General features: G+C 37.5%; 1 protein-coding gene across 7 annotated transcripts in view; it reads right to left on the bottom strand.

Annotated features, from left to right (window-relative positions):
* The window catches only part of gramd1bb (GRAM domain containing 1Bb), a 121,602-nt gene that overhangs the window by 82,332 nt on the left and 19,419 nt on the right, over positions 1–19,851 (bottom strand). For all 7 annotated transcript variants that reach the window (XM_015028593.1, XM_015028592.1, XM_015028591.1 and 4 more), the window contains exons 2-3: positions 3,573–4,718; positions 345–434 (exon numbers count right to left, since the gene is read on the bottom strand). In XM_015028593.1, coding sequence (XP_014884079.1) covers positions 345–434; positions 3,573–3,982 — 500 coding nt within the window. In that variant the 5' untranslated portion in view covers positions 3,983–4,718. The remainder of the gene's footprint in view (positions 1–344; positions 435–3,572; positions 4,719–19,851) is intronic.

Consider the following 19,851-nt stretch of genomic DNA (forward strand, 5'->3'; position numbering starts at 1 on the left):
TGAAAATAATTTCAATTGATGAAATGCTATGTGAATTTAATTTTGTTTCAGAAGATTTATTTTCTTTTCACAGAAAAAACATTAAATAAAAATAAAGAAAAAAATAAGACATTTTTTGTTTTATTTGAAATGTATACTTTTTATATACTTTTAATTGCAAAAATATATGAATATATATTTTTAATACACGTATTTCCTTGATTTCTCAAAAAGTTGATTTTGGGCTTTGTTTGGCAAGGGGGAGTGGAGGTTTTTGCAGAGACAAACATACAAGAAACACACACACGCACACACAGGCACACACACGCACACACACACACACACACACACACACACACACACACCTCTCCTCTCGGATCTGTGGTGTCAAGAAGCGAGTGCTGTCATCTTCATGGCTGCTTTGCAGGCTGCTCTGCTGACTGCTTTGCTGGCTGCTGCAATGTGTAGAAAAATAACAAGATGTGATGTCAGGTAAAAAATAATACAGCTGCTGTACCTCAGAAATAAAACTGCATGAAAATGAAAACCAAAATAAACAGAATCTGGAGTGTGTATTTCACAAAGTTTAAAGTTGAATCTTCACCGTTTTAACTTGGTTGAGTTTAATTGGGTTTACTTTGGGTTTATCCTACTGCTATTATTCAGCCTGATGTGTCAAACATCATGTCATCTGTCAACATTTCTAACTAATTGTCTGTCAAACATACACAGGCTCTGACAGTAACACTATTTATAGCAACACTCAGGTTTTGCTCCTGCCCATGCACATATTCAGTGATGGCACTAGATGGGGCTATATGACACTGTCAGGCAAAAGTTAAAACTTTTTGTTGATAAGCAAGATAGATTATACAGAAGATACAGAAATAAAAAGTAATACAAGAGAATGCATTTTTTCAGAACTGTTATGCATATTCAGGTAAGCTGACAGCTTTATCTGTGCCCAGGACAAGATGGCCCCCTAAAAACTACAATTATTTATGCAACAGCATGTTATTTGTCTCTACATAATTACACATTTCCAATTCTCCTCTACTTCCTGTATTATAAACAGTTGGGTTCTGCTCCGATGTGCACAGAAACTTTTACACATTAGGCAAGAATCACTTACTGCTATCAATATAGCACAAGTGAAATAAGTTGCAGTTTTGAAACCACAGACATGTGGTTTCAAAACACTTTAATGGTTTAAAGTCCCCTTTAATAAAGTGTCAAAATCAGTGTGAGTTGAGATTCCTCTGAGTGTACACGCAGAGTTGATTAGCCTTCCACCCTCCCTTATTTCTTTCAGCACCCATTGGTCGCCGACATGTTTCTCATGTTTACAAGACATAAGGTTTGTACTATTGAAAGCCATGGTATAGAAATTAAGAAGCAGTGTCTATCAATGTTATTAAAGAAATCCTCTTTTGAAAGTAAAGTTGACATGCATGCAGGCTAGAGCAGGATATCAGTCCAGAAGCAGGATGCAGACTAAGCAACCGAGGCCATACGTCAATTACGGTGCTGTGAACGTCTGTCTTGTGAGCCTTTGTCATGGAGTCGTCTGTGAACCCTGAACTTCAGTGGAATTAAACCGTACCTAAATACATGCTGGAGGGACTATGTTTGTCGGCCGGTCAGGGAATGACTTGGGATTTCCCCCGGATAAGAGGAAGATGAGAATCAATTCAACAATGTTTTCTTCCCGGCTCAAAGAAAGACCAACATAAGCAATTATTTTAATTTAGGTTTTACAGCTACTAGATGCCTGATCACTATCATATAGCACTCATTACAACTGCAGGAGGCAGATCTGGGATGATTTGGGATGATCACTTGTGTTGTGTCGTTGACTTCACAGAAGTCCTTCATAACAAGCATGCATGTTGGCAAATTGGCATCATTATCTTCCTCCTGCTGCTTTGAGATGGTTAGAAATTCCTAAGACTGAATCCCAGTAACATGTCCAAACTAATGGGTTTTTTTCTGGCTTTGTGGAAGTTTGTAAGTCTGAAATATTGGACTGCTTGGATATGGCAGAAGAGCGTGAAGCAGAGTGAAAACTACTTCATCGCTTTCTTAAAATAGCTATTGTCTTATCAGGCTGTATAACAGTAGAATCCACAATGTCTACAGGCTTTCACTGCACTCAGATGAGCAATCCTTTAAACCTACAGGGCACAAATTATCTGCACCATGCAGGGAACACTGTGTTTAATTTATGGAAGTAAATGGTGCAATACTGTGAAAAGAGATAAATAGCAATGAATTCTACATGGAGAATGTGTTACTTAGATTGGGATTCGTGTAAGGAAAAAAAACCAAAAAAATGCAGACAATGCTAATCTGTTTTGCACCCTTCACAAAATCTCCAGGGTCGAGTTAACTGAAAGGTCTGTCATATTTGTTTATTAACAAGACTATTACGCCACAGGTTTCACAAAATAACGTGTGAACAATTATAAGGGAATTCAATTATTTTACCACTAGGGTACTGCAAATTTTCCTGGAGTTATAAATCAAGCACTTCAACATTTACAATTATTAATCTGTCCTCAGTGTGCTTTCCTACACATTAAACTCCCTTTATTATTTAAACTCCAAAATGTACTGACTTTAAATACCTTCTAAAACCAGTCATAACTTCAGCATGGCCTTAACCATGCACATTCTTGATTTTAAAGGAATTATTTTAATGTTTACTGGAGCGATGTCCAAAGTCGGTCCTCGGGGGCCGGCATCCTGCATATTTTAGTTTTCTTCGTGGTTTAACACATCTGGATCAAATGATGGCTCATTAGAAGGTCTAAGAGGAACACATTGACATGCTGACATTATAACTTTTACCATTTTAAACACTTTAACTTTCAGAGGGGACATTCAAGTGATATGACCTTTACTCAAAAGGCACCATTACTAATCTCAGACTGGGGTAAATCACAGAGAGATCAACCATACAGGAAGGAACCTATTGATTTTGTTAATCTTTCTATAGTGTTGTCAGACCAACCTTTTTTATCTCAAGCAACTGAATGAATCACTAGTATCTCCTTGACCCTCCTATTTCAACAAACATTACCTGCTGTGTGAAATATCACCAGGGCTGCAATCTGTCGAAAGGGTTAACCTAAGCCCAGAGGTCTACATTCAGGTGACTCTGGACCTCTTAAAGACCTTTGCAATTAACAGGTTTATTATGAATGTGATCTGAACCTACAATGTGACCTTTGACAAATGGGATTCATGAGTATTTATCTATGAAATATATATAAAAAGGTAGCTAGAAATCTCTGCACCTGAGAGATGCAGATTTTCTGTTCTGACAGGAAACCGCAGAGCAGAAAACCACAAAGGTAAACGTGCAGCAACAAGCGAACTCAAGGATACACCAGCTTAGAACTTTCAGACTGCAATACATTGATTATACTACTTAAACTGATTGATCAGTGGTCCCATGTCAGCAAAACAACTCTCTTAATTATAGTACTATTTTAACATTAGCAGAGGTTGAGTGCAAGAACAAAATAAAGGTGCTAGGATAGATGAAGGGAGAAGAGGAAATGTGAAGAAGACAGTGGGCCCATACCAACCTGCTTTCACTGCCTTGCTCCTTCTTCTCTCTGACCTTCAGCCACCTTCTCAATAGAAAGCGCCTGCGTCGTGGAGACGCACTGGGGGTGGAACAACTTGACCAGGAAGATGGGGCATCTTCATCACTGGATGGTGTGATCTCAATGGAAGGCAATTGCAGATATTCCTTGGAGCTGGACCGGGATCTGGCTGTGAGCTGAATGCTGGTGAGCTGTGCTCTTGTGTTCTCCCTCTCGCTTGGCACATTCCTCATGCGTCGCATCTTGAAGCGCTTGCGTCGAAGGGTCGGGGTCGAGGAGCTGGATCGCACAGAACCATCTGATATCGCATTGTTCCCTCCATCAGAATAAGCCGGGGCATCTTTTGGGACACTCACCTGGAGCGAAGGAGGTCTCAGAGTGTCACCCATTGCTCCAAGTCTGACAAAGTCCAATCAGCCCCAAACAAAGTTCCTTTAAGAGACTTGGATTCTCTAGTTCTGTAGCTTGAAGTTTTAGTTTAGTCCTTGACAGATCAAGCACAAGCCAGTTTTTTTTAAGTCCTCACATAGCCTTTTATATTCTTAAGTCCATTTTGAGTGCTATTCAGCGGTTATAAAGCAGGTCCAAATATGTTAGACCAGACAAAGTTCTCTTCGTGCTCCTTAGCTGCTCAATATGCATCAGTTTGGCGTCTGGCTGACAGTCTGTGAAGAACAGTGTTGTTGCAATAAACTCATTCACTCAGGCTGGGAAGAAGAGGGCTAGATTAGATAACAAAAGGGGCTTCTGTTCTGAGAGCAGCAGATGAAACATGCATAAGGCCTGTCAGAGAGTGTAACACAACTCCTTTGCTGGTCCTCCCCAGAGACTGACAGGCCAAGTTACAAAACACTGGCTATGCTACTAACCAAGGAGCTGGAGTAGGTACCTTAGCTGCTTTTTATGTTAAAGGCAGAGGCACCAGATGTCAGCCCTTGAATATTGATGCTGTGGTTCGGATTTGGATATTGTCCTCACTTGGTTCTTATTCTGGCATCCCTGAGGCAGAGAAAAACACAGTTGGTCTCACTTGTGCTTGTTCTGGTTGTTGAGGTCCGTCCTGGGCTCCAGCTCATTGCTGTTTCCACCAAGTTACCGCCTACGGGCTAGAGGGAGGTGATGGGGCTGCAAGGCACAGGTAAGGCTCAGGGTGATAGAGTTAAACAAGCCTCTCACACACATCCCATACACAAACTGCCACACAGATAGATAGTGGGACAGAACATTATGTACAGAAACACACACAGACACAAGCAGAAACCAAGATAACAAGCCACAGTAAACAAGCCAATCTTCAAAATATACAATGCACACCCACCACCATGCACCAGCCTAAGTTTATCCATTCTTCTGACACCCTTAATTCCTATTAGGACTTTCCTAAGATAGTGTTAAGTCTATACAAGACCTTTAAACTTTCTGTAAGAATGCACAAACAAACTAGGGATACCTGCTGACGGACCACTGCATATTAGATATACGGCAGGAGGTAACTGGTTTATGTGATAATGGAAAATCAAGGGAAACCAAAACACTCTTCCAGTCCTATCAGCAAGTTGACTGCATTTGTTAGGAGAGGCAGAGATGATTTATGGTTTTTGAGTCAGGTTTTACTTTGGCTTAGTTTACCTTTGTCTATCTAAATTGTCAAATACTACTGATAGATAATCCACTATTTAAGAAATCGTTTTGCTTTAAATATTCCTTAAATTGCTACACAGAACAAAAATGGTTCATTGCCATTCTTTGGCAAATCTAAAGAAACAGAACATGTTTCCGATTAAATTACATTTTTTTCCCAAATGATTCATGGCTGCTTCACATGCAAAGACTTAAATTACTGAAATTTAGAGACTGTATCAATCAAAAATACTGCTGTTGCTTGTCCAATAACTGTTAAAAGAAAAGAATGACAATGGCTCCTGCTTCAGTAATGGCTCTAATTGTGCACAAATTTCAAACCCATTCTTACTCCTTTATGCAGGGTTGTACAGGGTCTTAAAGGTAGCAAAGCTCTGTGAAAATAAAAAAAAATAACTGTGTGAGACTAATCAGCACAAATGCCTGCAAAATCTGAAATTGATGTATTCATACAGTTGAAACATTTAATGTTATGAATTCTTTTTGTCACTAATTTCAGAAAATGAAATAAATATACTTTATTTTATTAGATATAGAATAAAATAATTCAAACCTTTATTTCAAATAATTAGATTAATTTGGCTTGTACATGATAAAACTCCCAAATTCAGTGTCTCAGAAAATGAAAATTTTGTGAAGATGTTATTGTATATTTATAGAAAATGAGTAAAAGGAAAAGGTTTTGGGGGAAAAAAGGTGCCTTATCCACAGGGATAACTGCAGCCATGACAGCAGTGCCATGCAACATCCTATCAATAATTAGTAATTTGGGGGAGCTTTATAAGGATAGGACCAATTCTGGAGTCTGTGCATCAAGAGCCACTATGCACAGATCCTGCACATGGTTTACCAATGATACACTTCTTCTATCAACTCACTCAACCAGAAACAATGTTAGGAGTGTCTTTCCTTGGCTAAGGAGAAAAAAAAATTTGACATTTCCTGTATGTCTTTCTCTTTCTCTTTCTCTCTCATGCTCTACTTTCTTGTATAACAACTCTCACCTAAAGGTCACCACCACAGCCAATAAAACCAAAAAAAAGAAAAAAAAAGAAAAGAAAGACTCCCACTAAAATATCAGTGATGGACAACACTTCCTTCAGTGATGGACTGCAAGATGGAGGGGCATCGACTGATTCCTCAGCTTATCGTTTCCTTAAAAATTGGATACATGTTGAAAACTTTGGCCTGTCGCTGTTGTTTATAGCTCCCAATGTGTTGAGCCAACTTGTCAGGTGCGTGGTCTCGTACCACAGTCATCAGAGTGTAGCATGAAGAGAAGCAAGCCAGAGAAACGCTGGTTTAAAAGCCGACAGCTGCAGTCTGGGAGCACTTTGAATTCCAACTTAGTGAACTGTGGTGAATCAAGTAATCGGTGCAGACCATATGTTGAATTTACTGTAAAACAGTGGCAATAAACACAGCAATGCAACAAACCCGTGTCTGCACGTAAAGCCTAATTATCCGATGCAGGTTTCCCCAGCTTGGGGAGGGGGGGGAGCTACAAACAATGGCCTGTTTCTGTTTTAATGACAGTCACCAATTTCCAGGGTGTTTAATCAACAAAACAAAATATAAAAAGGCCAGTGCAAAATGGTGAACACAAAAACAGAGTAGCTTGCTTAAGCGCAAAAGAGATGCTGCAAACATTTGACACCCATCACACAGTATTAAGTTTACACTTTTATTTCCCACAAAAGTCCTCACTGGTAGTACTGCCTGTTTCCCTTATATGAGCCTAATGATTAATATATTTTGAAGGGCAAGTTTCTATACAGGGACTTCAGAATCTATTTTATTTCTTTTCGATTTGTTTATTTATTTTGAATATTTAAAATGTCTTCCAGTTTCAGTGTTAAATTTTGTTTTAGAAATTAGTTTATTGATCTTAGAGAGGGTGCACTTGCATTATCATGCCATTACTATTATATTGGCTCAATATGGTCTTAAAATGACAATGTTATTGTTTATCACAATAACTTCTTATGATCCAACAAAATTTGTTACCATGAGAAATTAGTATCCTCATACACTCTGACTGGTAGGAAAGCCGTGGCAAAACAACTTAGAGCTTAGAGGACGATGTTTGTGACGTGGGAATAAAAAGTGCCAGAAAGCACAGGTGGACCATTGTGGTGGACTATCAGAAAGGCTGCAAGCTTCACATCTAAAAAAACTACTTTGTGCCGAAAAAGGTTTTACTGCGACATCTCGCCAAAGATAAATGAATGCATAAGAAAAAACTGCATGGCTCTCACCGAGGTGCACTTCAAAAGGCGAGTAGAGAGCCGCTTTCTCTTTTTTTATCTATTTACTCTCTCATCCTTATGAGCACTCTGGTGCAAATATTCCAAAATAGCTGATTTTACATTAGTCTGGGTTCTGTATAACGGAAGATGATTTATCCTTTTAGAAAAGGAACTTCCAAAGAACTGAAACGATACAGATATTATTGAAGATGCACCATGTAAATTATTTACTTGACAAGATACAAAATATAGACAAGGAAGGAGTAACGCTAGTAAAAAAGGAAGGTATGAAATACAGAAATTACTGAAAAATTATAGTAATTTCTGTTGAAATGTAAAGTTTTATTATATTTGTGAGTAAATACAGTAATATAAAAACATATAGAGACATATTCAATAAATTTGAATATTAATGAGAAGTTTATGTATTTCAGTAACTCAGCTCACAAATAAAACATATTGTAGAAACTACACAAACACTGATGTTTTAAAGCTTTATTTCTGTTGCTTTTATTTAGGAATATTTCTTGCTTAGAATTAAAGAAAACGCAACCTTTAAGATTAGAATACCACATTAGAGCAATAAAAAAACTTTCTTACTCCACAAATGTGGCTCTAATGAAAAATAAGTTGAATACCTGCGTAAAGGTTTTTATTTTTGAACCTGTACATCTAATCTGTCAAACAGTCCCCAATAGAAACCCATATTCTAATTTTATGAATATGACTGTATTTTTTCAAAGGAAAAATATATAGATCTAAATACTGCCCTCGCAGAAAGATATACAACTTCAAGTAAGTCATATTCCAGCATCGCTTATTCAAATATCATATACTGTAGCATACATACAATTATGTATATCTAAGGCTATTTTTTGTCCAATTCTTCAGGAATATATCAAAAAAAGTTCAGTGGCATAACTTCAAGATTGCACACACTACACACATTTCATATACTACACATATCCAGCACAGTTTCAAATTTCAGGTAACTGCTATGCCAACTTGCAGCAATGCTCTAATAATATTACCATATACAAATGCTCTGTCTGCACTGATGAGGTTTCACTTAACCGGGCCTGTTGAATGACAGAAGTTGCATGGCAAAGCAAGGCAGGGGAGTACTTCTCTTATATTTTCTGATTATTCTGGCAAATTGCCGCCACCAGATCTGGCCACTCATACACTATGAGACAATTTCGGGCTGAAAGAATTAATTTTCAATGCTTTTAGTCCAAAATGGTCAAGTAGATAAAACAAATTATGTTTTTTTTTTCTTACAAATAATAATTAAGTTGATGTAACCTGTCATATTAAAATATCACATGCTGTTGAAGGACAAACAGCAGAATGCTAGAGGAGGAACTGGTGTCATTAAATACCAGCTGTCATTCTATGCAGTGTGAAGTCCAGCCTCGTTGCACACAGACACAAAGACTTGGAGTGTGGAACATCATGGATTAATCATGAAAAGACAACGTTTCCTGTTACAGTTTGACACGTTTCAACATTAGCACATCGGGTCAAGCTCTGTCACTGCTGGGCTTAATCCAAGAGCAGAGTGAGCAGTTGTTTTATTTTTTTTTAGCACAAGGGCAAAACTGTGACTTTGTTTAGAGAGTATTCTTTCTAGTAGCGTATCCTACTCACAGCTCATTACTGCCCCTAGTGTATTCATTAGATTAGTGAATAGACAATCTAGAATAGACCTTTTCTCACCTTTTCTCTAGTGAGAAAAGGTGAGCCACCATTTTTTTGCATGGTAAAACTCGCTGGTGACAGGAAATTTTTGCAGTTTAATACAGTTATTATTACTCTGCCAAAATGTCCTGTCAGCTGTTGGGAGGTTTAACAGGATTCTAAGTTATAATCACAAACAACGTAACACTTGGATCAGAAACATCAGCAGAGTTTGTCCTGAAGATCTATATGCATAGATTTGCACTGCATGTAACTTCATTATCTCAGTTACATGCCGCACCTGCCATTTGGTAATAAACTCACATGCACACTTCGGGATAAACATTTCACAGATACGCATTATTTATAAATGACCCTTGTAATCTTTAAGATGTTTTTTTTTTTGTTCTAGATCACATTTATGATGTTTCTCTGTTATAGTATTGCTTGCAACTGTCTGTTATATTAAAAAGTCTAGATAATTTTTTGAAAATCAGTGTCTGTTTGATGTTAACAGATTTGGCATTGAGCTTTCCCTTTTATTTTGCTTTAGGTTGATCAATTTTAATTATTAAAGTCGCACACTCAGTAGAGATCAAGCATCACTTGTGTCAGCTGTCTTTACAGCTGGAAGGCCTAAAAACACAGTAGATGGATGATTGAAACGCAATTTACAGTTAAATATCTAGAACAAAAGTTTTGCCCAACCAGAGTTTCTTTTTCCTGTGCCATATTAGTATTTTACCAAAAACAACTATATGTTGGCGATACTATATATACTATATTGCCAACATATCGATACCACTGATATGTGGTATTGATACAGGATGGTAAATATGTTGATACACCTTCAAACTCCAATGATTTAAAAAATAAAAATCAGAGAGGACGCAACGGGAAGGCCCAAAACATCTGGACATCTTTTGTAGGGTGTACTTTGTCATGCGTTCATTAGGGGAGTCAACAGATGGACCTACCACAGAGGGACTCTGCTGTTACAGCTGAGACAGAGAGCACAGTTTTCCATCTCCGTAATGACTTGTACACAGAATAGAACAACCATGTGATTGCTTGTCTTTCACGCATCATTACTGACAATCAAAGTTCACCCCTATTGTTCGCTGTATCTCTATTCTTAGCACCATGTCCCTGTCAGCAGAATGTCAAAGACTGCGGACAGATTACGGAGGAATGCTGATGCTGATTAACAAACTCTTAGGATAAAAATATGCAGCACAGATTAGTCAAATGAATTCTGAACAAGGAAGCCAATAACACAGCATAAAGGACATGGAGGGAAATTCACAATGGTTTACCACGCCTGAATTACAGACACGTTTATGTCATTAGATATAATTTTTCCTGTCTATTATGATTCTGAGGATCAACTGAGGCAGTACACTGTAGATCTGAAGTGCAACTGGAAAATGTTGATGAGGCAAAATATTCTTGATTGTTTTTTGTTCTAATAACCGTTACATGTTATACAATAATAGATGCATTGAAACCAAACATTGATCTCTTAATTATTACACACATTTCTTTACCTCTGGCAATGCTACTCATTAGCTCACCATGGCATGAAGAAAATTTGTCCACAATTCAAACAACTGAAGAAAAGGATGCTAACATAAACTGATGACAAGTACGGTATATGGTTATGGGATTACAAGATTTGACATTTGTCCTTTCACTGCCATTTTATTCTTTGTCGCACATATATTTTAATATACTAGTATAAAATTGTGCAACAGTAGATCAACGAAGCTCACGAGACAAACAATACACAGGACTGAGTTGACGAGAATTAGACAAGGTGAGATATCTGCAACATTTTTTGGGAAAATATAAATTTGTCCATGTAATTAAAAGGCAAAAAAAAAAGCATTATTAATAACTGGGGGGGAAAAAAAACAACTTTAATCTGGCTACCCAAACAAAATTTTAAATGACTTTGGTCACTCATATCAGTTAATTATAGCATTATATTACAGTCATGCCTATGGTTTTTTTTTTTACTACAGTTTGTCTTCCTTATTAAACATCTATGTTTCCATTATAAACTGTAACACCAACCATCCAATGTTGCAATCCTTCATAAGCCTGAATCTGACTGAAAGAAAGGGAGTGTTAACGTAACACTTAGAAAAAAGGAGTGACATTACACCCTGACAAAAATGCTAAATGTTTCAGGTCTTCATAATTTTTTTAATGTGCTAATCAGCATAAATCCAACCAGTGTCCAGTACAGTAGTACTGGACTCTGAATTACTGTAAAATGAAAAAAAAAAAAAAAAAAAAAAAAGGAAAAAGAGGAGCTCTGCATATGACTGCATGGAAAAAAGACCAATCTCGTTGGAGTTCAAATCCTCCATTATTTTATTCCACAAATTAAACTTTATAATGCTTTATAAATGACCTTCATGAATTTAAATTAAGAGGCAGGATTATCGTTTTGTTTTAAGCTATTGAATATTCACACAAAAGTTGTACTAATAGCTACTAGGATGAAAAAGCGTGTTGAACGTATCCTCTGAGGCATTCTCACAATGTTAAGGCATTTATTTGCCTTTCATAGCCAAACTGCATGCTTCTTAACAGAAGCTGGCAAACAATCCTATGTCCCACAGCTATCATCATGGAAAATGGGTTTAGTCCCTGTTCTCTTTAGAGACTAGCAGAAGTGATCAAAACCCAGGCTTTCATCTCTTATTCAGAAACACTGAGTCCTAAAAATAGCTTTGTTACACTATGGAAACAGGCACAGCTCTACTGTGTACTATAAAGTGTCAAGAAAAAGCGATCACAAAAGGGTTCAGAGTCCAGAGACAAATGTAGACAAATTCATGCCACCAACATCAAAGAGTGTGGTTTGTTTAAAAAGAATCATTATGTTAGCTATTTAGTGATAGTAAGTGAGCCGGCAAAAATCAGTCACACCACTGCAGAATGAAACATTAGAAGTCAAAGCTACAGTTCTTAGGGATTTCCAAGCTGCAAATCAAAACATTTGAATTCAGTCCTGTTGAATTACTGAAGGATATGTTAGCATTCTATTAAATAATGCTACTGTGTAATTCATAAGTAAATTATCCATTCATTTATGAATGTGACATTAATTATTTCCTTTCCCATTTAGTCTATCAATCACTAAATTATTTTTACACTCAGAAAACCCAGGTCTCTTTGGGCATAGAGTGGGAACCCCAAAGCACAGATGCATATTAGATCTTAATGAAGCCGTCTCATTTTTTTATTTTTTATTTTACCAAGTAAGTGGGTTTAGAAAAATTATAATGTTCAACAATGACCTGACCTGGGTTCAGTTGCATGTCTTCCCCCACTTTTCTCTCTGCCTGTTTCTTGTTAGACTACTGCAAATAAAGGTTACTAATGCCACAAAAAAATTTAAAAAGGCAGAAAAGAAAGACCAGGAGTCAAATCTGACTCTAAGCACTGTGACTTATTTTCAATCAGAGGTAAGAAGACATCCCGAGAATCATAATGAGCTACCAACAAAATCAGAGCCTAAACTTAACAATCAACTAATACAAGTCTACACACAGTTATTGATTAGAAACAGAATTAAAAAAAACCTATTCAATCAACACAGAACATTCAAACTATAATCTACTGACAAGCATCAAATGAGTCTTAAATAATGAGAGAATGTTCAAATGATTTTTGAAAAAAAACAATACTTTTATATAAAAATACAATGAAAATATCTTCACTTCTGATTGCTATCTTGTCCAAAAAAATGAGACAAAGGGTTTAAATTTCTATCTCCCTCACATGTGCTTTAATCCAGTTCCAAATAATCTATTCCCATCTCATACACATGAAAACATCAGCTCTGATCTTGCAGGTTTTATCTAGTCTTGGAGGGTAGCAGCCCAGTATCTTTTCTTTCTCTCTCCTAAGGGGTTTTAGCTCTTGTCTCCAAGACTGCCCTGGGTCATCTCTAAGGCGGGTGAACAGGCAGCAGCTGTCTGTCTAACAGTCAAGGATGTCTGGGTGGAATGGCTGTTTGGGATCCAAGTCTGGACCCAGTTTTAGTATCATAGCTGACAAATGAAATGTCATTTGCCCGAATGTGCACATGAGGTTTTCCCAGTTGATAAAGACAGACAGTCTCTTTAGGAGACACACACATTAATCTAGTCTAGAAGGCAGAGGTGGGCCATCATGGCCTGCAAGGCCTTCTCTGCTGACCTAAACACTAATCAGAAACCCTAACATACAACTATGCTTTCTCTTCTCTTCTATTCTCATCTTCCTCTTCTCCTTTTAAAGTTAAAAGCCCCACCTTTCTCCCTGTTCTTTCCTTTCTCCCTGTCTTTTTTGTCTGTCTCCTTTACATTTGAAATAACCCAAAGCAATACACACATATGCACATATAATAATAAAACATCATTGCGTGTTCTTGCCAGTTATCCGTATGTTATGTAAAATCACCAGAATAAAGATAAACACATGTCAATTCTCCATCTCAACTAAATTCATTTCCTGTGGGGCTAGGAAACATTTTTCCCAGGCCTAACAACGACAAACCACTTTAGGAGAAGAGGGACTGTCGGAAAAGTAGGAGACATGCGACTGTGAGCTGCATTCAAAGCAACTTCATTCAGAAAGAGCCGGGCGCCAGCAACTCAGCATATTCACAGATCCCGCTAGAACATGTTGTTCTCATTGAGCAGAATGCCGTTTTTAAGACTATATTACATTTCAAGGTTAGAGTACGGTAAAACAAAAAAATGATAACATGACTGAAATACTAACACCTCTTTTGTTTTATTTTCCCAAAAATGGTTTGTACATTAAGCAAGTGAGTTGTTGAAAAGTTTTAAAATGACTGCCATAAGCAGCAATAACATTTCACCTGGCTGTTAACTTGTTATTAACAAAAGGCTTCCAGGTTGGGGAGACAAGTCCTCTTTAATTTGAACATGTCCATTGTTCAATGTATGGAAACTGAAATATACATGCTCAAACTCACAGACACTGAACTGAGCTCGCTGAACCACATGGGAATAAACTGCATATTCAGCTGCAAGCGCCCTGAAGATTTCCTTTCTCACATGCTGTCCTGCATGTGCACTGCACAGCAGATGTGTCCTCTCAAGAAGATGCAGCACCACATTCTACGTCCAACCAACCAAGGATTGTTGCCTGTCAGTGTTGTTTACACAACATTTCCACTGTCCACAACATGTTTATGTATCCAAATCTATTTTTATCCCCATTCTCACTATCGCGCAGCAATTTTTCAGCGCTGTGTACAGTATGTTGGTCCATACGCATTTGTACCAAAGTTACACAGTTCTATCTTACGACTTTACCAAAGCGGAAAGTTTACTGTATGCGAAAAACAAAAGTATGTAAACGTACATCCATCCAGCCGCATAACTTGTAAAACTGTGCATGTTAGCAACACCACAACAAGAGAGTATGGCGACCACAGAAAAACCAGTGGGTTAAAACAATGAGTGGGTTAAAACATCCCACAATATTTTTTTTACAATAAAATCTCAATGACATTTCTATTACGATTTTCCTCCGCAAAAGCAGAATTCCTAAAGAAAAACAAATAATGGGACAGGTGGCCAAGGTCCATTTCTAAATGTATCAGAGTGTGCACAATTTTGCCAAATTCTGTCAGGCAGCATAATTGACATTTGATAACTAGATTAAGAGTTATATACTCTGTCTCAAAAAGTACTACAGTGATCAATGAAACCATTAATGATTTTAATTGTGATACATAAAAAATCTGTTTATTAAGGTGAAGGAAAAGGAGGAAAACAAAACTGATGTTTCTCAGCATCAGCATAAAACTGGAATACATAGAATAGAATAGATGACCCCATTATCTCACTGCTTTGAAAGACAAATAAATGAACAAAACTAAAAAACAGTCTGAGTCCAACTGCAACTCGTTGGTGATGGAAAACTGGATATTTATTGAGGTGGCACTTGTTATGAAATAGTTTAAGAACCACTATTCTAGAAGTCCAAGACTGAGTAGAATTTGGTGTAGACACATCAATCCCATCTAGCATTGCAAAAACAATCAAGACACACCATGTCTTTGCTCACTGCAGACAGTGTTTCTATCTAACCTAGTGAGGCACTGAACATACCAAGGTTCCCATTTCCATCAGCAGCTTCTAATAATTTCCCTTCAGAAAACGGAATCTCAATCACAATCAAAATTTCCCTTTAGCACATGAACAAACGCAAAAATCAAATGTCTAGACATCAAGGATGCATGTTAATTACAAAAAAAAAATTACTGAAAAGGTGCATGGAACAGTGGCTCAAAGACAGAAGAGAGACACAAGTAGCAAAAAGACAGCAGAAGAACAGAAGAGACCATTGAAAGACCCCAGCAAAGTTGCAAGAAATGTCTCCATGTGTAACACAACTTATGTAGCAAAAAAGAAAACAACCAAACACATCGTATCAAGAAAAGCAGAAAGGTTCTCCCATGAAGAAGTTGCTAAATGGTCAGAATGTGAGCACAAATTAGAAGAAATTGCTCATAAATGATGGTGATCATGCTTATCTAAGAGCTGCTGATCCAACGTAGGTGCTACTCAATCATTAACAGACGTGTTTGCACTACATTAAGACAAAGGCTGACACACAGTGGCCTTCCATACGTCTGAAGCAGCAGACAGCAGGAGGAACTGGACAAGTGCAACACAGCCGCTCTCAGCGATGCAGGAAATTACAGCCCGCAACTCACTGCGAATCGTGGCAAGTCTGCGAGTTGGAATATTTAGAAAAGTCCATTGGAGCTTTAGAACATCTTCAGCATCGTAAATGACAGTGAGACAAAGTTTAATCTGTTTTTTTATGTATCGACAGCAACTCAAATCGGTCCGCGCAAATCTGAGATTTGTTTTACAAACGCGAAATAAGCGGCGTTTCATTTCTCAACTGAGCGGCCAACATCAGAAAACCACTGTCACAGCTTAGAAACAGGATCATTTTACCTTTAATGGTGTTTTGTTTTGCCTGTCGTCGCCACAAACTTCCACAAACTTAGTCGTCCACACGGATCCAAAATGGGCAGATCCAGGGAATAAGTTCAAGAACTGCTTCCATCCATGATGGCAGATGAAAAATAGATCCGGTGAGGTCTGGAGCTTCGTTTGACCGAGCGAAAAACACCAAAGTGAAATCAGTGCATCTTAGAGGAGGCGGGAGCCGTTACTTCACGGATGAGAGGCGCACACAGCAGACCACTGAGCGGTGACCTATCAGTGTCTGGACAAACACCACCAGTCGACTCCCCGCTTTTAACCTCTTACTGCCCTCAGTTGTGCCTCATGGTCGAACTTTATTTATTTATGGTCTACTTATTTACCTATGTGTCCTAACTCGTCTTCAGTGGTGTTTTAATATCGAGTACAGAAAGATTTCAATAAATAACATGAGAGAAACGTTCAGCAATTCAAGTACAAACAGTCTTGGCATGTTTATTACCGGGATAATGAATGAAACAAAACTTATGTTGTTGGGAAATTCTAAATATGGCCTACAGAAAAAGTATTTTGAATCCAGTATTGGTTACGACCATGATGGAGAGTTGTTCAGTCATTCACACCCAGAGGACAAACCACTGAACAGCATTACTACATATGCTGGCTATTCAGTAGGGCAGTAGCTAATCATATTCATTGATGGAGATATTAAACATTGATATTCAGAAGTAGTGTTCTGAACTAGAGTAAGAGTAAGGGTCATGTTCTGGTACAATTGATAGACTATGCAGAAGATAGCCCTAGTGTGTGTTGCTTGTAGTTGCTATTCTCTTGGTCTGTGATCCAGTTAATTGCTAAAGAGCACCTCAGATTGGTCCTGATGTCTGTGACATGAGTGACATCAGATTATTCCCTGAAGGAGTGGAACAGGATCTGCGGACATTATGGAGCCATGTATTGATAAAGTTCAAAAACCTTCTTGCTGCACATATGGAAGCTGTCTTTCACTGATTAGTCTCTCAACTTGGCCAAAGCTGCAAATGGTATATTTCTTAGCACTCCTTGGACCCTGTCTACCCATGGATTCAACAGCTACCACATCTGCCCAAACAGCTGCTTTTGTATTGGTTGTCTTGTCTTTACAGCGGTGGAGAAGTCATAAAATAATCAACTCCTGCTAAGTCACATCTCAGCTGAAGAGAAGTAAAGTATTGACAAGAGTGGCTCTGATAATGCTATATCTTTCTCAAACAAGACTTTTATCCTAAATTATTTCTTTGTAACTTGACTGAATGTGGGTGAGCCTTCTCTGAACTTGTCCCTCCTGATTATTGTTTTGTTAGTGCCCATAGGTTAACAGGCCTGGGCAGAGTATTGGTTGATATAAAAACAAACAAACAAAACAAAAATTCATTGTAACTTCTACAACTGACAGCTGGTATTTATTCTAGTTTTGAAATTGTTGTGTTTGTATTAACTCTTTTAACCAGGTTCAGCTAGCTAAAGAACCCACTCATGAATGTACTGCAGCTGGAGTCAGTGGTTCAGGAGCCGCTGCACACAGATTAATTCAGCAAATGGGCCACAACTGTTGCATTCCTAATGTTAAGCTACTCCTGAATCAGAGGCATTGTTGGAAGCATATTGCCTGCGCTGAAGATAAAAAGGATAGCACTGTTGCTCAGTGGTCTAAAGTATTCTTTTAAGGGAAAGTAAAGCCTGCATTTTTTTTTGGAAATAAAGGTCCCAGATTGTGAAGGAGGGGTAGAAAGCTACAGAAGCCAGAGTCACCAGAAGCTCACTTAATTCTGTCATACTGATTCAGTAATTATTAATTATTATTATTATTATTATTATTATTATTATTATTATTATTATTATTATTATTATTATTATTATTATTTATTTATTTATTTTTTTATTTTTTATTCCTTTATTTAACCAGGTAAACCCCATTGAGATCTAGATCTCATTTTCAAGGGGGACCTGGGCAGAAGTCTGCAGTACACAGCAACCTGGTTACAAAACAAAATTGATTAATACATATACACAATTATAAAACAGAATAAAATTAATGCTATAGAAAACTCAAATATGTAGCATATATACTTTGCAGTATATCAATATGCTTTTCAGTAGGCCAACAGTTTGTTTTTTGATACCAACTAATATTTTATATTTAATTTCAGAGAAATAATTTTGTACCTTTGGTCACTGTAAGTGCCTTTCAGAGTGCAGGTTCTCTGAAAGGCTTCATCCCACAGTCCAAAAAACACGACTGTTAGGTTGACTGGTCTCTCTAAATTTTCCTTTGGTGTGACTGTGTGTGTGCATGATTGTCAGTCCTAACTGCCTCCCGTTGAGTGCTGGAGACAGATAGCTGCCTTTACCCCTCACAGCCCCAAAAGGTATAAGAGTGGATTGCTCCTGTTTGTTTTTTACCCCATTAAGAGCAGAAGTGCTGCCTCAATTTTCAAGAGGTACCAGTTTATAGGTTTTGTAATTGTTTCAATTTGTCCAATGTTAGTAATTCGTTACAGTTCTGCTAACACATTTAAAACTTAGTTGCTCCATCAATTTATGAGAATCTGCTGAAATTCTGATGAAAAAAATTAACACAACTAGTTTGATTCACCAGTAGAATAATACCAAATGTAATCTTTACATGTAATAGGAAGTGTTGCTCTTTTATATCATAACAGAAATATTACATCCTTCTCTTTAGTCATTTGATCATGATTGCAGACTGTGTTGGATCAACACTATTTGTATTTTGATGTTCTACATGAGATGTATGTTACTCGTTCAGGACTGTAAACTGACCAAGTTAATGAGGAACGATGAAGAGCAAATATATCAGTGCTCAGCAACTTTTTCGTCACAGAACATTAGTTCTGATCCTGTCCCATCAGGAACACAATGTTAAAGGTTATAGAGAAAACCTCTGGGCAAATTTTCAAGGAGCAATTGTGCACTTCTGTATTTATGTCAGTCAATAAGTGCAACATTTTCTGGAGAGTTTGTTCGCTAACCATGCTAAAGACAGCTGTTTGGCAGAAACAACGTGCTTCTTGGTGTCTGCTTTGAAAAGGAACAGCATCTCTATTCATTGAAGCTGACAAAGAAAAAGAGGCAGACAGTTTAACAGATGAGACAAACATGTCTGCCATTTCCATCAAATCCCTGTTGCATTCTATCAAAAATGTTTTGTTTTTTTTTACGAGAAAAATATCTTCTGGAAGTCTGACTAAAGACCAAACACCATCATTTTTTGAGCCAAGCAACAAATGACATGCAATCTCTGTACAGCAATTCTGTGCACAAATCAGCCGAATGTTTTTTTTTTTCTTTTCCTTTTGTACTTGAAGTCTCCCAACTCTTATGTCAAACATTGATTCTTACAAACTTACAATCATTTTTAAAGATATATTTATTTATTTATTACCAGGCATACAATTGTAACTGTTAATGGATTTTCACAACTGTTATCTATGTGGGCAATGAGAACAAGATTATTAAATGAATCAAATGCTTGACTGCAGTTCAGTCAGTGACACACAGCGGATGTACATTTAGTACTTGCAACCCTGCAACAAAACCAAGAAACAGCAATGTGATTACTGCATGTGTAAACCTTTATACTAGTAGTCTAAAACCTATGACTCAAGTTCACAGTAAAAGCAAACTCAAACTGAA

Source organism: Poecilia latipinna, unplaced genomic scaffold (assembly GCF_001443285.1).
Source record: "Poecilia latipinna isolate Pla-1442-1.1 unplaced genomic scaffold, P_latipinna-1.0 Scaffold129, whole genome shotgun sequence".
NCBI classification, from domain to species: domain Eukaryota; kingdom Metazoa; phylum Chordata; class Actinopteri; order Cyprinodontiformes; family Poeciliidae; genus Poecilia; species Poecilia latipinna.